The sequence below is a fragment of the Hypanus sabinus genome, chromosome 29 (assembly GCF_030144855.1).
Source record: "Hypanus sabinus isolate sHypSab1 chromosome 29, sHypSab1.hap1, whole genome shotgun sequence".
Lineage (NCBI taxonomy): Eukaryota > Metazoa > Chordata > Chondrichthyes > Myliobatiformes > Dasyatidae > Hypanus > Hypanus sabinus.
Genome location: NC_082734.1, coordinates 12,728,640 through 12,754,312, shown reverse-complemented (window position 1 = coordinate 12,754,312; position 25,673 = coordinate 12,728,640). Strand labels below are relative to the sequence as shown.

The 25,673-nt window shown below is 38.8% G+C and overlaps 1 protein-coding gene across 1 annotated transcript in view; it reads left to right on the top strand.

Moving 5' to 3' along the window:
* The window catches only part of si:dkeyp-118h9.7 (sacsin), a 35,863-nt gene extending 12,475 nt beyond the window's left edge, over nucleotides 1-23,388 (top strand). Inside the window, exons 4-10 of the mRNA XM_059953187.1 lie at nucleotides 7-118; nucleotides 1,586-1,732; nucleotides 2,071-3,541; nucleotides 6,513-6,601; nucleotides 9,872-10,707; nucleotides 11,143-11,380; nucleotides 11,546-23,388. Of these exons, the coding sequence (XP_059809170.1) occupies nucleotides 7-118; nucleotides 1,586-1,732; nucleotides 2,071-3,541; nucleotides 6,513-6,601; nucleotides 9,872-10,707; nucleotides 11,143-11,380; nucleotides 11,546-20,877 (12,225 nt within the window). The 3' untranslated portion in view covers nucleotides 20,878-23,388. The remainder of the gene's footprint in view (nucleotides 1-6; nucleotides 119-1,585; nucleotides 1,733-2,070; nucleotides 3,542-6,512; nucleotides 6,602-9,871; nucleotides 10,708-11,142; nucleotides 11,381-11,545) is intronic.
* The last annotated feature ends 2,285 nt before the right edge of the window (nucleotides 23,389-25,673 follow it).

The window sequence follows — 25,673 nt, the reverse complement described above, 5'->3', positions numbered from 1 at the left end:
TCTAAGGAATTGCTTCAAAATGCAGATGATGCTGAAGCAAATGAGGTGGTGTTTATATTTGATGAAAGAACTTATGGGTCAACAACTTTGTTTGTGAAGGATCTTAAAAAGTTTCAAGGTACGTGAATTTGACAGGTTAAACTACTGAAAAGTGAGAAATATTCTAAAGCAGATTTTGATCTTTATTTTCTCAAAACAACTAATAATGTTTCAAACCAAGTAATGTTTAAAAGATACAATCCAGCCCACCGATGTCCATTATGTTGAGTAGCATATTAATTTTGGTAAATTTCTAGCCCATCCTAATGCACTTTTTCTCTTGGTTCTGAAACATTTTTCCTTGGTTTAATAGACTCAGGTTTTCAGTCACTTTCCTATTGCTTTCTTAAAAAGAAGACAACCTAACAGTTCGGAATTCTTATGAAATTTCACACCGCTAACTCTTTATTTTCTATGCTGGAATCCCCTTGTATCTAACTGGATGCAAAATGTCTATATTCTACACAATCATGTTACTTATCTGTGTCATTTTGCTCTCACAACAATATGAAAATAAGCATCTGTCAGCAGATGTAAGAATAAAATAGAGCACCAGAGATGTTTGTGATTTGTTGAATTAGCTGAAAAAAATTCAATGGGCCGAATGGTCTTCTACATTGTAAGAGGGTATGAAAAACATGACAGTTTATTTTAACACCAAATACGTATCAAATGCTAATGCGTATCATGGAACAAAATTTAGACAACTGGTTCTTTGAGAAAAGATTAAATTTTTATTCTGTTATTGAGTGATACTAGCCTGGATAGCTTTTAATATCCATTATTGCCATTGAGAATAAGGCAGTGGCTTCCTGGACTATTGCTGCAAGGTGGGACAGAGAAAGAACATGTCTAAATCAGAATTGTCAGAGACAGCAGGAAACCTATAGGTGGCCCCCATTGTCCTTCTGAAGTTAAGAGTTTGGGAGATGGTTGCAAATAAAGTAAATGGTTCATGCTACCTTCACAAATATGAATACTGGAAGAATTAAATCATTATGAAATCGTTGCCAGTTAAACAACTGTTTTGTCTTGAAAGGTTTTACCTGTTTTTGAATGCCTGAAAGGAAAAACTTATCGAGCTAGGTGTGGTGTAGTTATTGCATTTGATATCTGGATCAATTCTGGGGAAGTTCTCTCATTTTAGTTTTGCAGTTAGGTAGATAAATGGATTTCTTAGCTATTTCATTTAACAGTTAGCCATTGCACTGAGAGCATGGAGTCACGCAACCCCACTCGATCTTTATGGCAGCAGATTTCCTTTCCTGGATATGAGTGATTCAGGGGGGTTCTTTTTCTAGTTAAATCTTAATTTCATTGTCAATATTAGAGGCCAGCTAATTCCATATTATTTGATTACACATTTAAATTCTGTAATTCCTGTGATGGAATTTGAACTCGTGCCTGAATCTTTAATTCAGGCTCCAGATCAATGGTATGATTAAATCACAAAGTTTCCCTAATGAGTATGTTGATTGCTTTTCCAAAACATCTGCATAAGCTAATGTTGCATTTGCCTTTTTTATATGTGTGTTTCCTCCATTAGGTCCGGCTCTCATAGTATACAATGATTCAGTGTTTTCAGAAGAGGATTGGCATAGCATTCAAACTACAGGAACCAGTAATAAACGTAATGATCCCAGCAAAGTTGGCCAATTTGGGCTCGGATTCAATACTATTTATCATATCACAGGTGAAAGATTTTGAGTTGTAACAGATAGTATAAAGTTGTGATAGCAAAGTTCCATTTAGTATATGTTCTTTATAAAAAGATAACTATTCCACTATTTCAATGTATTATTTAAATAAGACATTTGAGAACAACATCTCGAGAATTATATTTGTTGAGGAGCCAAACAACTTTGCTGCTTGTTTCGATATTCATCTGGCATGTTCAAGGTAGTTATTAATTTTAATTGAATCTACAATTTGTGTGTTATTTATTTTCAAGAATTAAAAGTTAAATTGACAACTGAGTTTACACAAGAAGCATTATCATCTCTTAAGATATTTTATGTGTTATTTTTACAGATGTACCAAGCATATTCAGTGGGAAATATATTGGTATATTTGACCCTCAGCAAAAGCTGTTTGGCGAACAGGAAGCAGGATATATATGGACTCTTGATGACCCAGAAGACAGAAATGATCTTGAACACTCAAGTGATCAGTTCAGATCATTCAAATATGCCATGGAAGCGATTGGGACAACAACGTGGAGTAATGCATTGAAAGAGAATTATTTCAAAGGAACATTGTTTAGGTTTCCTTTGAGAACTGAACCTTCAGAGATCTTAGCTACCTTGTATGATAGAGATAAAATCTTTGATCTTTTTGATTCCTTTAGAGCAGATGAAGATATGAATCTCTTATTTCTAAGAAATGTTGCAACTGTCTCAATTAAACATATTGACACCGATGGAAATGTGAAGGTCCTTTCAAAAACAGCAGCTTTACAACCTGAACACTTCCCCAGTTTTAATTGGAACCTCAATGGTCAAAACCAAGAGCTGTTCTCCAAGGTTAAATCTTCTACCTGCATCAGAGCTGTTTCTCAATACTTTGTCAATGAAAAACATCACAATCACTGGTTAATAACAAACTGCACAGGCATTGCAGGTGAATGGGGCAAATTAGATGATCTGGCTGAGAGGCTGGGTTATACGCCATGTGTTGGATTGGCTTTTCCATTGAATAAAGTAGAATCTTCAGAAACTAGCGCCAAAACAGGCTTTGAAGGCCGTCTTAGTTTCTTTCTACCGCTTCCAAATAACGAGGCCAACAAGACAGGATTGCCAGTCCATGTAAATGCCTCCTTTGGACTTTCAGACAACCGGAGACATATCAAGTGGATTGAATCAGACCAAAGATATGATGAAGCTGCCCAGTGGAATGAGCTCCTGATAGAAAAGATCCTTCCTTATGCATACAGCCAACTCATCCTGGATGCCATTACTCTGGCTAAAGCCTCAGTGCTAAAACCCTTCTCGGTGTATCATATCTGGCCAGACCTTGAGAAAATGAATCGTAAGGACCGTTGGGTTAACATAGCTAAAGAAATCACTAAACGTTTGATGAAACTTAATACTCTGTGCTTGGCTTCCTGTGAGGATAACTGGATAACTGCTGGCAAAGCCATCTTTTTGCAGTGCTGTGATCGGCCTGATATGAGGCAGGCAATTGAGAATGTTTTGATAAAGGAGTCTCAGCCTTTGGTTAGAGTCCCAGTGCATGTGTTTAAGGCCTTAGAATTTGCATCAGAAAATCAAAGTGACTTAAATATTATCACTCCAGCATACCTACGAAACATTCTTCAACATTGTGATTTGAATACTTTGCCATATGAACAAAAATTACTGCTTCTAGAGTACGTTTTAAGCGATGAGCAATATAGTTCCCTCAACAACCTTGCACTATTGCCACTCACCAATGGATCCTTTGTAAGATTCCAAATCAGTTCATGTGATGAGCCTGTATTTACTGACTCAGCAAAATTTCCAAGGTAAGCCATTTGTTTTCGTATTTCCTTGTGACTAGGCCATTTCAACTCATCGAGCCTCGGCGAGCAGTCCCATTCTCCCAAGAGGTAAAGACGCCTGAAGTCCCATAACACCAGGTTCAATGAGAGCTAATTCCTTGAACTTTTCAGCAAAACCCTAATTACTACCTTAGTAGAGCAACACTAGGACCACTTTGATCACTTTGCACTAAAATGGACTTTGCTTTTTGTTCTAATTATGTTCTTTCTTGTAAAAGTCCTGGATAATTTGTGTTTAATTTATCTTTGACCTGTGAATGCTGCTTACAATTTGCTACGTGCCCGTGATCCTGCTAGAAATAAGTTTTTCATTGTACCTGTACATAGAAATATGTGTGTATATGACTATGACTAAACCACTTAATTACAAATCCATCCGCTAACACACGTTTTCGAGAGTTGAGAGGACACCAGAGACGGTAATAGGAAGGACTTGTAACTCTACAGAGAAAACATCAAAGTAGCACAAACAGCTTAGGAACGAGAATGACAATAGCTGCACTAAGCATCGATTGTGAGATTCCCCGTTTTTTGAAATACAATTTAACTTGATATCCTGTTGCCAATTTTTGAATATGGTAAAGAAGAAATAGTAATCAGATAGTCTTTTGTGTCTTACACTGGCAAGGAAATGCATGCTAATATCAATAGAAGGCAGAATTCAGCTCATCTCAGATGTTCGTCACCATGCATATTATTTGTGAACCAAAACTCCTTGTGAAGTAGGAGAAGAATGTAGTTTTACTACTTTTAGAGAAGGAAACACTTATTTGTTGGAAATGATATCTTTCCAATGTCAGGGTTTAAAATTACTCACAAGCCTCAAACCAAAACATTTTGTACTAGGAACTTTTATTTAAGAAATTTGAGAAATTTTTCCCTCAAGGTAGTACCAGTCAGGAAAGCAACATCAAAAGCAAAAGCAGAAAAAATGTGAGTCTCTTCCTTAATGGGAAGTAGAAGGAATAGAAGTAGAACTTCTGAATGCTATTAAAGCATTAGTAGATAGACAGGGATGGAAGTTTACCAGGATGTGAGCAGGAAAACAGAATTGAGATTACAGTTAGATCACTACAATCTTATTGAATAGATTCAAGGGATTGAGTGGCCTACTCCTACTCCTAACTCATGTACATTAAAAAGCAAGGTGCTGGTTGAGAAAATAGTCAGGATTATAGACCAATTTAGCATACTGCAAGAAGAATATTATTTAATTATGCTCTCACCCTTTTTTCCCTGATCCATTGTATATTGTGTCCTTAATCAGAAGAAGATGTGCAATTCTGTAGCATTTTTACACTCTTGGAATGTCCAAAGTGATTTAAAACACAATTAAATGAGTACAGCAGCCAATGTTTTGCTAAGGAATTTCCCACAAACAAGTGGAACCTAGAACACAGGGTATATGATGAAAGCAGAAACCTGTACTGAGTCATATTTCTACGACACTTAATTCAATCTATCCGATAAAATATTTATCACTATTGAAGAATTTACCAAGAAAACTTGACTTTATTGTACAAATAATTTTCACAAAACATAAAATGCATTCAGTATACAGAGTCATAAATTATGTAGCATCTTAACAGGCCATGGTGACCAAAATTAGCAAGTCTTGCTGAGTTAATCCTATTTGCCTGCATTTTGGCCCATATTCCTCTAAACCAAGGGTTCCCAACCTGGGGTCACACAGACCCCTTGGTATTGTCCACATTATAAAAAAGATTGGGAACCCCTGCTCTAAAGCTTTCCTTTTCATATACCTGCCAATATGATGTAATTGAACCCACATCTACAACTTTCTTTGACAGCTTCTTGATTATACCCGTCATCTTCTGTTTGGAAAAACTTCCTCTCGTACATTAAACCTGTGCCCTCTTAAGATAATCTCTACCCTACAAATAACAATGGGACAATCCACCTTACTTCTCTTGATTTTATAAACAGAAAGGCCTTTGAATGAACCTGTATTTGATCAGATGTCACTATGAAACTGCAGAACATGCACAGAAGTGGTTACCTGAAAATCTGCAAGTCCCCGCGTACACACATACTGTTAGATGTGCACAAAGTCACTTTCAGCTTCAAGAACTTGCTGGGAATCACAAAAATACAAAATACCGAAAATAGAAAAATACTGTAAATGTTGGAAATGTGAAATAGAAAAAAAATGATTGGAACACTGGACAGGTCACACAGCATCAAAAGGGGAGAAATTCATCAAGAGTGGCATTTTTAGAAGGGGGATTGATAGCAGCGATAAGAAATGAAATGACGTTAAAAGTATTTGGTGCTACCAAGATAACTCAATAAATAAACATGATGCAAAATGTACTACTAAGCCATATATTATGTTGAATAGTCTGCAACAATGTCTGTCAAAGAGAGAGCATTGTAGGACTGAACATAATAAGATGCAATGGATATAAAGCAAAAAATGTATAAAATTCACATTGCTGTAACGAGGTTGATATTATTTAAAGTGCTTTTGAATCTCTTTGGGACATTGTAAGAAATCATGAAAGCTCTCAAAATTCGAATCTTCCTTGTGATTAAAGTAGCAGCTGTTGGGTGAAATGGAAAGGGAATAAAGTCAATAGGAAAGAACAGTGAAAAATATTCTTGCAGTATGTGTAAATAAAGACACTATTATATTACTCCATAATACTGGTTATTTTACTTGTGAATTTCAAGCATTTTACATTTCCAGCTGCTGGTTCACATTTATTCCAATACAAAGCTTAGTTTGTAAAACATCACTCTGCTTTCTTTCCCCTCATTGTAATAGGCATATTGCTAAAATGTATGAATAATCAAAAAAAAGACACAAAATGCTGGCAGAACTCAGCAGGCAGACATTTTGTGTTTTTATTTATTTCCAGCATCTGCAGATTCACTCGTGTTGTATGAATAATCACTTTTTTTATGTTTATAGGATTTTACTTCCAGGACTTGAGGAGAGATTTTTGCCTGAAGAGCTTTGTGAAACTTTGCTGGACCATCTAAAGAAGATTGCTTACAGTCGTAAGATATTTGCTTCTGCTTGATTTTGTGTATTTAGGACTGAAAACAAAAGAACAAAAGAATATGGGCTATTGAGATAAGATTGGTCTTCCATGACAGCATCTTATTAGCGACAGTTAATCATCAACCTGTTTAATGGCCAAGTATACAATGTTAAGTTGTTTTTATAAGAAGCAGCAGCAGTTTACACTAAAGCCCAAAAGTAAACTCCGCCTTTGGGGTCTTTGAAGATGCATTTTACCTTACTTCAGTTTGACATAACTATTTTTGTGAATCGCAGCCTTATAATTTTGGAGTCAAAGGATAGTTGAAAATCAACTGAAGGGTTTCAGCCTGAAACGTCGTCACCACCTCCTCCCATAGATGCTGTCTGGCCTGCTGAGTTCTGCCAGCATTTTGTGTTTTCATTTATTTCCCGCATCTGCTGATTCACTCGTGTTGCCTTCTTCAACTTACTTTCCTTATCTAGCTGAAATATCCATATTTAATACAATGGATATTTCCAGTTGGGATCTTTGATCTACAGCGGTGTTCAGAAACTGCAGTCCTGCAACATGACAATAAAACAAGGGAAGAAAAGGTGCAGAACTGCTTTAAGAATTCTAAGCTCTCCTTTCATTCTTTTAAGGGTTTGGCAAGAGAGATGTAGGGAGGATGCTTCCCCAGGCTGAAAAGATACGAACCTGTGTACACTTTTTCAAATTAAAGCAGAGGTGTCAAACTCATTTTAGGTCACGGGCCGGATTGAGAAAAATGCGACTTCATGCGGGCCGGATCAGTTGTGCACGCGTGCTCCCACACCTTTCGTTGCCTTCATTTTTTCAACCTGCTCTCATGTGTCTCAGTCTCTGCTATATCTAAAATTGTTTCAATTTACGAATTTCATTTTTTATGAAGCAGATTGCCTAGCAAGCATTCTTTTTATGATTGGTATTAATTTACAGACGTAAAGTAGGCAACGAGAAAGAAACGATGCTATTTCGGCTAAGATTGTTTTGGGAGCCATACCTTTTCCATTAATAAACCGTTTGAAATCAAGCATTAGCAAACACAAATGTAGATCTAACGCAGGGGTGTCAAACTCAAATACACAGTGGGCCAAAATTTAAAAATCGGTACAAGTCGAGGGCCGGACTGGTTCAGCGTTTATTGCAAAACTTATTGAAATTAATTTATTACACATATTAACCTGGAACTAACAAAGCTTAGGTTATTGCCTACAAAAACAACATTGAACATTAAATAAATAAAAAATCAGTTGCATTTATTTCTTATGGCTTTATCTGCAGCTTTTCCGGAGTAATTTCTAATGAAAACATTTTTCCACAGGCCAACACTCTGTGATTCACACTAGTCTAAGCCAGATACTTGGCATCTCATCTTGGATGCAAGTTCATCAATGTTTGGAGTCAGGCTCTGAGCTGAGGAAATCCTCAGAATTGAGTGAAGGTGTTCATCAGAAAGACGACTCCTGTGTGATGTCTTGTTTATCTTCATCAAAGAGAACAGTTGTTCACACAGATATGTGCTGCCAAACATAGAGAGCATTTGAGCAGCTTGGGTACGCAGCTGGGGCATTGTGTCGGGAATGAAACGTAGAAACTGTGCAGCGCCCACCGAGTCATACTTTGCCTTGAGTGTGTCACTACATTGGAGTTCAATCAGCTCCATTTGTTTGTTGGTTGGTGCGCTTTCCACGTCAGCTGCAAATGGATTACTGAGCAGTTCAAACCTGCTTCTTTGGGCTTCAAAGTCGGCAAATCGCCGTGTGAAGTCGGCACCAAGTATGCTAAGTTTTTCAGCAAACTTTGCATGTGGGAACACTGCGGTAGAAACCTGCTCTTTCATAGTTTGGCAACACGGAAAATGGCTCAAGTTTTCTTGCTGCATCTGCGTCTCCCACAGGCGCAGCTTGGTTTTAAAAGCCCTCACTGCAGCGTACATGTCTGTGATCACACGACCCCGCCCCTGAAGCTGCAGGTTGAGCGCATTGAGATGGCTCGTGATGTCACAGAAATGCCATTTCACAAAGCAACTTTTTATCCCGGAGCTCTGTTGTGTCTTTCCCTTTGCTTTCCATGAACTGACAGATCTCCTCACGCAACTCGAAACATCTTTTCAGCACTTTTCCTTGGCTTAACCATCGCACCTCTGTGTGACAGGGCAAATCATTATATTCTGAACCCAACTCCTCCAGAAACGACTTGAACTCGCGGTGATTTAAACCTTTGGCTCTTATGAAGTTAACTGCTCGTGTTATGGTGCTCACTATATGTTCCATTTTCAAGGCTTTGCCACACAACGATTCCTGGTGTATGATGCAATGATAAGCTGTCAGCTCACCTGCGCCGTTTTCCTCCCGGATCCTGCCCACCAATCCACTCTTTTGACCGCACATCGTGGGCTTCCGTTTCTTGTCCAGATGCTTGTATTTGTCGTGGTGTTTCGTTTCATAGTGTCGTCTTATGTTATATTCTTTAATTACAGCCACACACTCTCCGCACACAAGACAAACAGGTTTGCCCTTTATATCTGCGAACACATACTCTGCCTCCCACCTGCCTTGAAAACCCGTTTTCAAAGTCCACCTTTCGTTCAGCCATTTTTGGGGTGAGGGATAGCTGAAAGTTGACCACACGTGACTAGCGCCATAAGGATGCTGATGAGAGAGTAAGGCAAGCGCGAGCAATGCACTGGCAGTGCATTGTGGGATTTGTAGTATTAGTGGTGTGTGCAATATACCGACGGGCCAGCTCTAATAGAAAAAAATTCATTAATGATATTCAGGAAATAAACCAGGGAAACCGAATAAACACTAAAAACCCTGAAAACCTGGTACCTGAATAAACTCAGCATTAGCCATATCATACGCCATAGGTGCTTCGATTACTGGGGCGCTTTAATAGTAATTCGATATTATCTCATGGGCTAAAGATAATTCCACCGCGAGCCGGATTTGACCCGCGGGCCTTGAGTTTGACATATATGAATTAAAGGGTCGATATTTAGGATGGGCCTTTAGAATTCTCTGCAAAGGAGGCCTGTGGAGGCTCGGTTGCGTTTAGTAATATAGGAGTTGTGCTGGAAAATGGCGTTGCAATAGAAAATCATCTTAATAAATGGTCGAGCAGTCTTAAATTACAGGATGGCTTTTTCTGTCTGTTATTTCCAATGTTTAATCAGATGATTCATTAGCTGTGATAAATTTTAATGTACAGTATGATATTGGAAACAAAGCACTGGAAATTCTTTATTGTGTTCTTCTTCCAGAAATATTTGCCAATGTCATCTGTTTGGATGCGAATACTGTGAGGCAGTACATTTGGAAAGCTCTTCCTGAGACCTGGAGTGGAACATTTGGTCCTGTAACATGGGATATTTTAAATAGACAGCACCCACCAGAGCACTGGCTTGCAGAATTTTGGAATTTCTTGAATAACAATTGTAAAACACTGGATAAGTTTGAAGGGTTGCCACTCATACCACTCAACTCACTAAAAGATTGTGCGAACAGTATCCAGCTCGCACATTTGTCAAAAAACATCACCACAATATTTCAAATGCAAACTGGTTACAATTTACCAGGTACAATTGCAAGTATAATTACAAGAGCTGGGGGCAGCATAGTTCAGAGCACTGATGAATTTCTAAAGCATCAGCAGCTATCTGAGTATGTGTTTTTACCCAGTCCAAATAACGTCTTAAAGGTTTTTTTGAATCTGGGTTGTGATCAGGTGGTAAAAGAGATTGACTGTATGTCAACTGAAGACAGAAGATCTTTGAGAAGTTTTCTTGCAGAAGCATCCATTTTTGAGACTGACGAGATAAATATGTTATTCAAGTTACCAATCTTTCAACAGATGACTTCCCTTCGGCCATCAGACAAAGGGTTTATCACAGCTGGACCACATGGAGCCCTGAGTAATGATGTCTACCCTGAGATCCCAGATGATGTGCCTCTACCAGAAACTGTACTTAAGTGTGTGGATGAAAACGACAGGAAACTACTGCTGATGAAAGGAAAACTACTGACAGCGGCAGATGTTGCTTTGCTCATGTTGAAGGGAGTAGAGACCCAAAAGTACGAGCCTGAGCAAATTGAAAAGGTAATGCTTTGGATTCTGAAAAATAGTGAGATACTTTTCAAACAGAAACCAGAATTATTCAACAAATGTAAAACGCTTAGATTTTTAACATCAAAGGACAAGGTTGTACCAGCTTCTTCTCTATTTGATCCAAATAACGTGGCGTTTCAGCATCTCTTTCAGACAGAACACCAGCACTTTTTTCCACCCTCACTTTATTGTGAGGATGAGAAAATTTTGCAGACATTACAAAAACTGGGGCTGAAATCAAAAGAAGAGAATATTTCACCAGAAGACATTATGAAAGTTGCACAATTGATAGATAAACAACACAGCCAGACTAGTGACATTGACAGTCTTTGTAAAAAAGCAGAAGTTTTAATTCAGTTGTGCAATACAACCTCAGTTTTGGCTATTTGTTCATATCAAACCATTGAACAATTACGCTCTTTGCAGTGGGTACCCTGTAACACTTGTCCAAAAACACTGACAGAACATAGGAAAGTAAAGATTAATTTTTATAAGCTTGAAAATGTAAGGGATTTGAAATACGCCAACATCGTGGGGCTAGTGATGCCACTTACTGACAAGTTCATTGAGAAGGCGGGCAAAATCCTGGGCCTACTGAACTTACCACCAGCTGAGAAGGTGGTTGAAAACCTCCTACTGATGGTTAACCAGATATCCAATTCTGGTAACACTAGTCGTAGTTTTCTGGCAGATTTGCAAAACATCTATGAACACATGCAAAAAAACCTTAGTCAATTTAAACCACTTCTCCTGACAATAGAGTTGCCATGGGTATGGAATGGGGCTGGGTTTACACATCCTCACAATATTGTTTTCTCCTATCCTGAAGATTTGGACCTGAGTTGTTATGTAAAAAAAGTCCCGCAGGAAATCGCCCAATATAGAGAGTTACTACTTGAATGTGGGGTGAAAAATGGTTACAGCAACAATGAAGTTATTCAGATACTCTATAAGTTAAGAGATAATGCGGTTAAAATGAACACTGGCTGTGGTAGCCCAAGTGAATTGAAGACCGTTATTTCTATACTGGATTGGATGCGCAGAAATAACTTCTCACCCAAGAGTGACCTTCCTGTCCCTGTGTGGAAAGGCACCCAAGATGGATTCTGCTTGAAGCCATGTTCCAAAGCTGTTCTGTGTGATTTAGATAAGGGAACAATGGAGGCTTTTAATAAGCGTGATGAAAATATTCATATTCTTCATAAAGATATAAGCCTCGCCATTATTGAATGGCTTAATGTGCCCCCTTTAAGCAGCAAGATGCTGCAATCTGAACTGATTGGAATTGAGCAATATGGACAAGTAGAACCCATTGTACTGAGAATTAAGAACATTTTGAAAGAATATGATCAAGAACATGACCTGTTCAAAGAGATGCTTCAAAATGCCGAAGATGCTGGTTCTACAGTCTGTAGTTTCCTAGTAGATATGAGACAACACAAAGATTCACCTGAAAGTCTCATTGATCCTGGCATGGCTTCATGTCACGGACCGGCACTCTGGTCATACAACAATGAGTGTTTCACCGATGAAGATTTCCACAACATAACTCGAATTGGGACAGCTTCCAAAGAAAAACAGGTTGATAAGATTGGTAAATTTGGACTTGGATTTAATTCTGTTTATCACATAACCGATGTTCCATCCATCCTCAGTGGAAAATATTTGCTTATTTTTGACCCAAATGTTACTCATCTTAAGAAATATATTCATTCTGTAACTAACCCTGGAATAAAACTTAATCTGTATGAACATAGACGGTTAATTCAAAAATTCCCTGGACAGTTTAACCCCTACAATGGAATATTTGGGTGTAATTTTAAAATTTCCACTGGAGAAAATTTTTATTATGAAGGAACCCTCATCAAGTTGCCCTTTAGGACTCCAGAGGAGGCTGCAGTGTCAGGGATCTCCAGCAAGTATTATAATCAGAAACACATCATGTCCTTGGTGGATAGTTTCAAGCAGACATCAAAAGATCTCATCATATTCTTAAAGAATGTGAGAAAAGTTTCACTGAAGTTCGTTAATGAACATTCAGTTCATGAAAACCAGTTAATCTCTGTATTCAAAATGGAACGACAAATACTTAACATAATTGAGATGGCAGATAACTTCCCACTGAAGAAAATGCAAGAAAACGCTATCAACATAATGGAAAGCACAAATAAATTCTCCAGAAAAATCAGAAGTCTAAGAATTTCAACCATTATACAGGTTACAGAAGAAACAATAGATAATCCCAGTCATAGAAAATATTGGTTAGTTCATACATGTTTTGGAATGGCAAAAGCCTTGCAGTTTTCATGCAGTAAAGCTACAAATACTTATTTTGCCCCTCCTCTTGGAAGCGTGGCCATTCCACTCAAAAAGAAGAAAGAAACAGGACACTGGACTCCGAACACGGAGGCTCAGGTGGGGCAAGTGTTCTGCTTTCTGCCTCTTTCCCTTCAGTGTGGTCTTCCTGTTCACATTAATGGAACATTTGCTGTCACATCGAATAGGAAGAATCTTTGGAGCTCTGGAGCAAAAGGAGAATGGAATCAAGCGCTTTTGGAAGATGCAGTTTCTGCAGCTTACATCACCTCTATTTCACTCATGCAGCAAATGTCTCAGAAAGGAGAATTTGAAGATTATGATTACTACACATTTTGGCCCAATGTGAAAAATGTGGATAACCAATTTAGAGTTATTGTAGAAAATTTCTACCGAGCAATTGCACACGGAATCAATGGTGTTAGAGTCAAAGCATTCAGCAATGGACAAGACTGGGGCACAATAAACCATGCTCGTTTTTTGGATTCTTCCATTGTTGAAAACAAAAGGGTTGGAGAGATTGCAATTACTGAATTTTCCAAATACTTATCAAAGCCCTTAATTTCAGTTACGTTACCGGATTGGGTTAGGCAAGGTTTCGTTGCCAGCGGATTTGGGCATTTGATTGAACAAAACACATATACTTGGGAATCATTTTACAAGGAAATTGTATTTCAGAACTTAACTACGCTAAGTCCCAATACCAGAAATGTCCTTATTATTTATGCAATTGATATGAGGGATGCGTCTATTGATGAGATGCTAGTGACAAAACCTTGTATTCCATCTAGCGGGAAGAGAGGTCTCCAATACATTAAAAATCTTGTGCATCCAGAGGGCAAAGTTGCTTGTCTTTATGATGAAGAGGAAGGACGGTTTCCCCTAGGACATACTAAGGATTTTCTCCATCCTGAGAGATTATTAAGATTGGAAATGCTTGGGATGGTAAAAGGCAGAATTGCTTTCCTTGATTTAATTGAAAGAGCGGAGACAATTGAGAAGATATGGCCCCTTGAGAGGAACAAAGCATATCAACGAGTTCGCCATATTTTGGATTTGCTCAAAGATCTGAATGAAGTCAGCGATGAAGACCTGCAAACTTTACAGAGTATTTCATTCCTCCCAGCTTTTCTTCCGCATAGTTGGGAGAAAGATAATACTTTAGATGCTGTAGTTTTACAGAAAGCAAAGGATGTATACAGTTGCAAGTACTATGCACTAGTAAGTATGATGGAAATGGTTTTAGATAAAGAGCTGTTGAAAGGGATTAAACTGTCTGCAGAAGCAATTTCCTATCTAGGTTTGAACAAACAACCACCTGTTGAGATTGTGTTAGAACAACTAAAGCAGGCATATGTGCGTAATAGTCTAACAATTAATGAACTGAAACGATTAACTAAGGAATGCTACTTCTACTTGAATAAACAGTTAAAGGGAGATTCAGAATTAAAAAACACGATCTTCAATGCTGCTCAAGAATTTCCTTTCATTTTAGTACATGGACAGTTTGTCCCTGTTGAGTTGGTTGCTTGTAAGGTTTCATTTGATGCTGCTCCATACTTATATGAACTTCCTAAAGAATACATAGAGTGCGAGGAATTATGGAAGTGCCTGGAGATCAAGGTACATTTTAAACTGCAAGACTATGTCTCTGTTCTGACAAGAATGTCAGAAAAATACAGTGGGACAAGGCTCTCCGATAGTGATCTTGCTGTGTGTCTTAGAATTGTAACTACAGGATTCGCAGAGGCCTCAGAACAGGAAGATATCTTGCAGAATGTTCTCCTGCCTAATCAACATTGTGTCCTTCATTCTGCTCAAACATTACAGTACAATGATACACCATGGCTTGTCGTCGGAGATGACGTCAATCTCTGCCACAGTCAGATCGCTAGAGAAACAGCTATCCGTTTCCACGTTCAGACAACAAAACACAGCGCGATGAAAAACCTTCAAGTCAAAGATTTGTCATTATGGGCACGAGAATTTGGCCAGCAGGAAAAATTAACAGTCCGTTTAAAAAATATCATAAAGGCTTATCCATCCAAGAAGGATATACTAAAGGAGTTGATTCAGAATGCAGATGATGCCGAGGCCTCAGAAATCCATTTTATTTGGGATCCCAGAAAGCACGGCAACACAAAGACCTTTGGTGAGGAATGGAATGCACTTCAGGGACCTGCGTTGTGTGTTTACAATGACAAGAAGTTCACTGACAAAGACATCGAAGGTATACAACAGCTTGGAGAAGGAGGAAAGCGCAACAGTCCAGAAAAAACTGGAAAATACGGGCTTGGTTTTAATTCAGTGTATCACTTGACGGACTGTCCTTCCTTTATATCAGGTGACAGCATGCTGTGCATCTTCGATCCGCACTTAGCTATGCTGGGCACGGCAAAGCCACATTCCCCAGGAGGTATGTTCACAGTCAATCAGAAATTTAAAAATACATTTGAGGATGTTTATACTACTTTTCTCCCTACCTTCTTCAATCTCGAATTGGGTACCATGTTCCGGTTGCCGGTGAGAACAGCAGAGATGGCAGAAAAATCTGATATCTCAAAGCAGGCAGTCACAAAGGATGTGATTCTAGAATTGCTGGAAGTATTGAAAGAAGATTCTGATAGTCTCCTTTTGTTTTTAAATAATATTAAGAAAATCGGTTTTCATAAAGTGGACAAGAAAACAAGTGACCTGCACGAAATCTTTACCGCAGAAGTAGAAATGGCACTCGATAGCATCGCCAAGCAGGAATGCCTGAAGCATTGTATCCAGAGGTGCTCGAATTACAAGACTGCAGTATCCAAAATGGAATTTCATCAAGTGATCTATGAGATGGAGATTCGATCTTCGGTCAAAAATCCAACCAGGTGGATTTTGGCAAATCAAGTGGGTATTCATGAAGCAGAATTAACTGAGTCAGTGCAGAGCTTTTGTTTGAAACTGGGTCATCCGTTTTTGCCCCGGAGCTCTGTTGCTGCCTGTATCAACTGCAGTAACTTTCAAGGTAAAGCCTTTTGTTTCTTGCCTTTGCCCATAGAAACTGGTCTGCCCGTACACATCAATGGAAACTTCGCTGTTGACTTTGCCAGGCGAGATCTTTGGAAACAGGATGGCCAAAGTGGAAAGATGAAATGGAACAACTTTTTAAAATTACACTTAATTGCACCTTTGTATGCAGATTTACTTGATTACATTCGGATACATTTACTTGGTACTAGAGTAGGTCCACTAAAATCTGACAGTTTGGAATTATGCCTCAACGTCATTGAACCCAGTTATCTATGCTTCTTCCCCCATGTCTCTGAAGAAGTCCCTCAAGAATGGCAATTAATGATCAATCAAGTTTACAAATGCATTGATCAAAAAAGCCTTTGTCTGATCCCAATAGCCAAACGTGAAAATAATAAGTTTTGTAATGAGAAGAACATTATTAATATTTTTTGGTCCAGCTTGAGCAAGGAAAAAAGAGATGAAGTTCCTCATTTTGTAACTACTCACATCACAGTGAAACTGGTCGAAATTCTAGAGGATATTGGTATGAATTTAGTCTTACAATCTAACGTTATGCACAAAGTTTTGAAGAGTTTACAAAGAGCATGTTTGGAGGTTTCTCTTTTAAACCCAGGAGCAGTCAGGAAGTTTCTTCAAATCCATCCGCTGAACAATGCAGAGGTAACAAACAGTAACTACCCATTCCCGCTCAGTGAATCCTTGATTAAAGATGGTGCTAGGTGCGTGACTCTTTTAGACTACTGTCTCTCTGATGTCAAGGAAGGAAATTATAATGTTATAAATCACTTACCTTTATTGATCACACAAGATAATATGCTGGGAAAATTTAAACGAACCTCTCCCAAATATATTACTAAATTCCATGATTTATTTCCAGAATTTCAGCCACACTTCGCAAACTATGATGTCAACAAGAGATATAAGGACCTTCTTACTACAGCTCTTTATTTAGAAGATTTTACTATTTCAAGAGCAGAGCAATTTATCCGAAACAAACTTGGATATAGATTTCAGATTAATTCTACAGACCCACATTCATGGCTAAAGTTTACTGAAAATGAACAGCATTCAGAGTGGCTGAAGAAATTGTGGAAGTATTTTGAGAGCCAGGTGAAATATGATGATGATACTGAGAACACATTTAATAATTTCAAATTAATATTCTCAGACCTTGCAATATTACCTGTAGTATGTCCAATTTATCATGACCAGTGTCTACTTGCACCTGTGGGAGCATTAAATAGTGTTATTTGTGAAATGACACAAACGAGCATAGCACAAATTCTGCTAAAACTTGGGTTTGCTAAAATTGCTGCTGATTACTTTTCCATGAAAGTACTATTTAATTGCATTAGACCTCACTCATTAAGGACTGATGACAAAGCCTCCATTTTACAACATCTGCGTTTGACAAAATTAAAGTGGAATAACTTAAGTGAGTGGGAAATTGAAACTATTTTGAGGTTCCTTCATTCTGGAATGCAGACAAGTGATGATAGACATAACTATCAGGACCAGCTAAAAACTCTTCCACTTTTTGAAACAATGGAAGACAGTTTTGAGAGTATTGATATGTACAATGTGATTTACATTCTAAATACACAATTCACTAATATATTTCCAAACTTATATAAATTAGACAGCTCATGTATATTTTTGAAAAAAACGAGGATAAACACTGAGGTGTCAGAAGATTTGGGGATACAGATAATTGATGATTTGCAATTCTTGATGGATTATATCCTTCCTAATATTGAACAAATATTTAATGATCAAAAGCTGGATGTTGTTCGTCTCTTGTATGATATCATCTGTTGTTATAGTGCAGAGTATGACCTGAAGAAAGAAAAGATTGTGTCTAATCTCAGAAACATAAAACTTATCAAAGCCAACAGCGGAATATTTCAAAAAGTTTCTTATTTCTATGAGAAGAGAGAACCGTTGTTTAAAATTATGATTCCTACAGAAAAGTTTGTCCCTGAGAGCTTTTTCAAAGAAATGGGATGCTATTATGATGATTCCAATTTGAACAAGTTACTGAAGGATCTGGGAATAAAGTGCTCTGTTTCTTCAGATGATTTTATTACTTTTGCATTGCAAGTTTCAGAAGAGGTGAACCTGCATGCTCCTTTGAAAGAACTAATTGAAAAAAGTGATGCTTTAATCACCTACTTCTGTAATGTCGATGAGGAGAACCTTCAAAGGGATTTTTATGAAAAAGTGGCAGATATCAAATTTGTCTATCCACACAGAGTTCGAGAGTGTTTACGTAACTTACATCCCCCTTTTGCAGAAGGGAGGCATTTTGTTGCTTTAAGGGACTCATTGGTGAAACAACGGGAGGAAGATGAGGAACTGGTTTGGGCTTCCATGCCGATATTACCATCAAAGTGTACACTCTCAAGAAATATGAGCAGATTAAAAGCTGCTGGTGCTGTTTATGCTCCTCCGGAGTCTGTAGTTATAACAAACCTTAGAAAAGTTTGCTTAGCCCCCTGTAAAAGTTGTAGTGCCTTAAAAACAAGATCTAGAGTGCTTCAGACTGCTTATGGCTTCCTTCAGAATCATTCATTTGATGTGTTGCCTCTGATTGATCTTCCAATTGTTCTTGTAGAAGAGGGCATTCTGCTGATAAGAATCAGCCAGGTGGTGTTCTCATTACAAAATTACAATGATTTTCATCCCTATTTGTACCGGCTCCCTCCAGTGCTGGCTCCATACCATGAGTTCTTCCAGAAGCTGGGGGTCGCTCTGGAACCATCGGCATGTCACCTTGTTCAGATACTCCGGTCTCTCTACGAAGACACCGGTAAAGTGAGTAGCTTAAATCCAAACCAAATGATGACCGTTAAACGAACCTTGTATCATCTGTTTACACTTTTGGAGTCTAGAACAGAGGAACGAGCTGTTGAGAAACTAAAGCCATTATACCTCCCAGCAAGTGATGGTATTATGTACCCATCCAATACATTGTGTTTTAACGATAGGATTAGTACAGGTTCCAGAAGAGATGTCAGTGTTTTAAATGGAAAGTTTAATTTTCTTCTAGATCTTGGTGAATGTCACTTGAGTTCTGATCCTTACAAGCAGATAAATCTCTTACAGTTTCTACCCGAAGAAATTCGCCCCAGTATGCTCTCTCAAATAACAGAGGAAATTCTTAATGAATCAGTTCTATGTTTGTGTTCACATGGAGATAACTGCACTTTCAGAAATGATTTCTACAAGATTCTTGTGTCCCCTAACTTTAGAGGTGGACTAATGAGCTTGTTAAAGGGCCAGTGCAGCAGGGAGCTGCCTGTGAGAGAAATTGAGCATAATTGTGAAAATGTCTTTTCCAAAATGCAGATCATCTGCTGCAAGAAACTAGAAACGATTCTTTGCTTGGGGTCAGAACAGCTGAGTGATACCAGCATTGAGAAACAAGTCTATACCAAGATAGGCAGCACAGGTAATGGCATGGTTTACCTGGAGCACAGAGATAATGTACCATTCAGCATGAAAACCGTCATTATCCATTCACTGGCGACAGAGCTCAATGTACTGTTGAAGAATGCCTTAAACAAAGATTCACTATTAATTCTGGTGCTGATGCTCAGTTGTGAAAATCCACAAGACATAAAGAAAGTGTTGGAAGAGAAAGGCATTAACACAAGTAAGTTAAAAGTAGAGAAGCCAATGAACCAGCCTAATCCTGGAGATCCTGTTCCAGAGGAACTTATTCACACACTGGAAATGGATATTGCACATCATTTCAAAGCTGGTGAATATGTGGCTTACAAAGGTTCCAATGCAAACGATTATGTCTACGCCATTTTTATTGAGCGGATAAACACTGATAACTTTGCCAAAGATATAAAAATGCAAAGGTATAAGATAAAGATAGGTATAGGCTCCTTCACTACAGTCAACCATCTGGACTTGTATAAATTCAGTCAACAAAAGATGCCTGGAGAAATATGCCAGAAAGTTGTTGTACAGGATGCACCAAAAGACAAGCAACAAACATCCAGCCAAAAGTATGAATCTTTAGACAGCATAAAGAAAGAAATTCATGATTATCTAAAGGAAGTAAGAAATCTCCCTCAGGATGAGAGACAGAAAGCAATTCGTCGCCTTTACCTGAAGTGGCATCCAGACAAAAATCCAAATAACACTGAAGTAACAACGCAGTTGTGCCACTTTATTCAAGAGAAGGTGAAGCAGCTGGATGTCAACCGAGCTGAGAACGTGAGCAGCTCGTCAAGTTACAAAAGCTCCTACTCCAGTAAAGAGGAAGATTTTTCATCATTTTTTAATCAGTGGAATAGTGAGGCATCAAGGCATAAGAAGAGCCAATCACAGCAGAGAAAAAGCCACGGTGCCAATGAATTCTGCTCATTCCCAAAGAAAAACCAGTCCAATCCAGAAGAGGCTCGAAGGTGGTTTAGACAAGCGAGATGTGATCTGAGAGCAGCTCACAATGACCTGGGATATTCTGGCCTAGATGGCACTGCCATTGAATGGCTGTATTTTAAGATTCACCAAGCGGTGGAGAAAGCTTTGATTGCTGCAGAGTACAAGAGAAGTGGAATATGTGTTAGTGATCACAGCATCACCTACCTTGCCAACCAGGTATCAAGTTACAGTGCAAAACTATCAGACCTGGTGAGCTTGGTGAATAAACTCAAAGATTATGGAGTAGATAGCAAGAAGACTCAGTATCCCAACTATCATTCACAGCCCCACATCCCGAATGATCTCTTCAAGTCAGGTCATGAACAAGAAGTCCTGATTTTAGCACGAACAATTCTGGATAGTATTGAGGAGTTCATCGCAAGTAACACATAGGGATATTCCCCTTATTCCTTATTAGTAGCTGATAGAAGGTAGAAGCATTGTTCAAGCAAGTCACTGACGGATGCAGCAAACAAAGTCAAGTCAAACTTGATCCCTATAGATGCTGATACCCTTTTGTCTATACTCTGGTATCTGACAATTTACTAAAAAGAAGAGCTAATGACCAGATAACTGTAAATTGTTCTCATGTACATACCTGTCAGATAAATGTTTCTGCTTAGTGAACTGAACCAAAATCATTTTCTACCTGCATTTATTATATTCACTTTTATAATTAGCAATAAAATAACTTGTGTTAAATTACTTTCTTGTCTGAGCAAACTTATTTTTTAAACTCAGATGACATAATTGTTCTATAAATAATTGGACCCACTATCCCATTGTTGCCACACCTTCTAATTAAAAAATACAGTACAACATCTACCCTCAACATCCCCTAAACTTTAGACAGGTGATGATGGAAACATGTTATCCACTGTACAGAAACTATATTGATAAATTAGACTAAGGCTCATCTGTATCCCTTTTGCCAATCACCTTTCCAGCTCTTAGCTTCACCCCACCCCTCCGGTCTTCTCCTAACATTTCAGATTTCCCCCTCCCCCTCCTACTTTCAAATCTCTTACTATCTTTTCTTTAAGTTAGTCCTGATGAAGGGTCTCGGCCTGAAACATCGACAGTGCTTCTTCCTATAAATGTTGCCTGGCCTGCTGCGTTCCACCGGCATTTTGTGTGGGTTGCTAAGGCTCATCTTTCTATTTCCTATCAACTTTAATGTAAAGTGCAGCATTAAATTGAATTTAATTCAAACATTGTGTTGAACTCCATTAACAAGTAAAGATGTAATTAGAACAATCAATCCATTGCATGATGGATGTAGACAAAATTAGATCATAGAACAGTACAACACAAGCCCTGTGGCCCTCAATGTTCTACTGGACTTTTAACTACCCCAGGAACAATCTAACCTTTCCCTTCCACACAGCCCTCCATTTTTTCTGTCATCCATGCGTCCAAGAGTCTCCTAAATGTTCCTAATTTATTTGTAATGCACCCACCACTCTCTGTGTGAAAAAAAACCTCTAACGTCCCCTATACTCTTCTCCAACCACCTTAAAATTATGATCTCTCTTATTAGCCATCAGCACCCTGGGAAAAGGCACTGTCTGTCCTCTTTATTTATGCCTCTTATCATCTCTATTAAGTCACCTCTCATCTTCTCTCTCTCTCTCCAATGAGAAAACCCTACCTCACTTAGGTTTGATTTTGTGTGATGCTCCCACAGTTCAGTGACAGATTGGCAATATATAGCAGTACTATATCCTGCAGGAACCAGGGATTCATAGAGAGGGAATGCCAGTTGACTAAAATCTACTGCAAACTGGGATTGTGTTGAAATATACAGTAGGTGCACGTTGTAACAGTGAACAAAGTTGCTGGAGAGACACTGAAGCTGGTGGGTGTAGAAGCCTTTAATTTCCAAGATGGCGGCATGATGCAGCTTGCAGCAGCCACTCTGGAGATGATTATCTGTTATTTGTGAAGTGGGGTGCCGTGCGCAATCATAATCGATTGAAAACGGACGTGGGAACATGGAGGAACATCGGGAAATCTCCAGGAAGACCTTCTTCGTTGCTGCTGCTGCTGAGAGGTCCGGGACTCTGCTGGGAAGAACAGGCCCCCAGTCCTCGGGGTCGCGTTGCCGATGGCCATTGGTGGGGCCGTCTTAATACGTTCGGCAGAGGATGGACCTCGGAGAAGCTGTGCCAGAGGGGATGGTAATCGGCTCGGAGGTTCGACAGACTCGGAGTCCGCTGCAGTCAGGTCACTTTCATTGTGTGCTGTGTCTGCGAGGCTGAGTCGGGCGGCGCCGTGGAAGTCCATAGTGGGGGTATTCCCTTCTGCCACCGGCGTGGGATGGCGAGTCTGTCGGGACCCTGGGGACTTGTGGAAACTGTGTGGTGATTTCTTTTGAACTTATAGTCCTTTAACATCTTTGGACTATTTTTACTGTGCCCATGGTCTGTTTTTTTTATCAATTATACTATTGTTTGCACTGCTGTAACTATATGTTGTAGCTATGTGGTTTTGTGCAGGTCTTGTAGCTTTAGTTTTTGGTCTTGTTTTGTCTGGTGGATTTGGAGCTCCTTTCCGGGGAACGCGCTAAGACGGTAGCACGATATTAATATGCAGCAGCCTCTCCAGACTCTGGATTGGGGATTGCCAAACGTTACGTGGATTTTCTGGTGTAGTCTGTTTTGTCATATGCTTTTGTGATATCATTTTGGAGGAACGTTGTCTCATTTTTTAACTCCATTGCATTTGTGGTTTCTAAATGACAATAAACTGAATCTGAATCTGAATCTTTATTCTAGCAAAACGAGTATATGGGCATCATATTGAAGACACTCTTGGAAGAAGAGACCCATCTGACCCATTATTACATGGCATTTTTATATGTTGAAGCTCAAAAGTAACAGGAGGATAATTCATCAGTCCTGACGAAGGGTCTCAGCCCAAAACGTTGACTGTACTTCTCCCTATAGATGCTGCCTGGCCTGCTGTGTCCCACCAGCATTTTGTGTGTTGTTGTTTGAATTTCCAGCATCTGCAGATTTCCTCGTGTTTGAGCAGGATAATTCTATAGTTACAATGCTTCCTTTAAATTACATTTTGTTTTCAAACACCTCCTTCACACCCACACTCCAGATACCCAAAATAAATATTAATCAGTATTGTCTCTCTGTCTGGATTCATGCATTTGCAGACACCAAGTGAATGGGTGTTTCCTTGTTTGTAACCAACCCCGATTTGCACCTCCAGGGAGAATATTGTTCAGAGTTGCATTTCAAATTCAATCTACAATCCTCATTCAAATCTGAAGATTGGTTATAACTGAAATTAATATTTGCTATATACCCTAACTTCAGAATACACTCTAACAATACATACAGATTTTTTTTTTATTCAGTGAGGCCTGCTGCTGTGGATCTTTCCTGCTGAAAGGTCTCTCTGATGACACCAGCTACTTGGAATGTAATATAGGCCTAATGGTAAAATCCAGCTTTCATTCACATGACCAAGAGTTAAAGAAATCTTTGACATCAAACTACTTAGCTCGTCCATAGATAATATTTACTCTCCTCGAAATGCCTATTGTGAAATCCAATTTGATTCTTACGCCTTTTTGTGGTTGCTAAGAGTTTGGATATTTGATATTATCATTGCTGTTGACACTTAAGTATGTCACTTAACATAGGCATTGCTGTCAATAATCAATGCATACTAAATATGAGAGACAGTTCCACAATTTTAAATATTTCAAATGGGACAATGCACTAAATACAATAAAGTAGGAGCAATTTGCTAAATAGTCACTTGTGATTATCACAATGGTAGGATCCTAAACAATATATAGACAGAAAGAACAAACATTTAAGATACTTTTTAAAGTTGACTATACACCTTAAAATATACTTCAATGTATATGCTGTATCAAGAAGTACCTTGCTGTTATAAACAGTATGTTTTGCTGACTAGTTGAACCAGAAGTGGAATAGCACCCATGACAATAAAGGCTTAGACTGCTACAGATATTTCCACTTCTTCAAATCTAAGGCTGTAATTAGAACATAAAACAGAACAGTAGAGCACAGTACAGGCCCTTCAGCCCTCCTTGTTGTGCTGACCTAAGTAAACCTAGTCCTTGATCAATCTAACTCCTACATCTTACAGAGACCTCAACCCTCCATTTCTCTTTCATCCATGTACCCATTTAAAAATGAAGGCTCTTACCACTTTCTGTGTAAAAGTCCTATCTCTGACATCTCCTCTTACCTTAAAAGAATGTCCTCTGATATTAACCGTTGCTGCCCTGAGAAAATGGTGCTGGCTGTCTACTCTATCCATGCCTCTTATAATCTTGTACACTTCTATCAAGTTATCTGTCATCATCTATCACTCCAAAGAGAAAAGACCTAGCTTGCTCAACTTTTCCCCTTTCCACATAGACATGCTCTCTAATCCAGGCAGCATCTTGGTAAATCTTCTCTGCATATTCTCCACAGCTTCCATATTCTTCATATAATGAGGCAACCGGAACTGAACACGATACTCCAAGTGTGGTTTAACCAGAGTTTTATAGACCTGCAACATTACCTTGGGGCTCTTGAACTCAACCCCACTATTAGGCTAGCCAATTCCAAATCCACCCAGCCAAGTTTCCATGCCTCATGACCTTCTAGGTGAGTCTTCCATGGGGAACCTTGTCAAAGACCTTACTGAAATACATGTGCACCACATCTACCATTTTACCTTCATTAATCTATCTTGTCACTTCCTCAAAAAAAATCAATCAGGTCAGGGAAGCACAACCTGCCCCTCTTAATTATCAGGATTCCCTATCACCTTTCTTGAACAAAGGTCGTCAAGTCAAGTCAAGTCACTTTTATTGTAATTTCGACCATAACTGCTGGTACAGTACATAGTAAAAATGAGACAACGTTTTTCAGGACCATGGTGTTACACGACACAGTACAAAAACTAGACTGAACTACGTAAAAAAAAAAACAGAAAAAAAAACTACACTAGACTACAGACCTAACCAGGGCTGCATAAAGTGCATAAAACAGTGCAGACATTACAATAAATAATAAACAGGACAATAGGGCAGTAAGGTGTCAGTCCAGGCTCTGGGTATTAAGGAGTCTGATAGCTTGGTTACATAGTCTGGACATGAGACCCCGAATGCTTCGGTGCCTTTTCACAGATGGCAGGAGGGAGAAGAG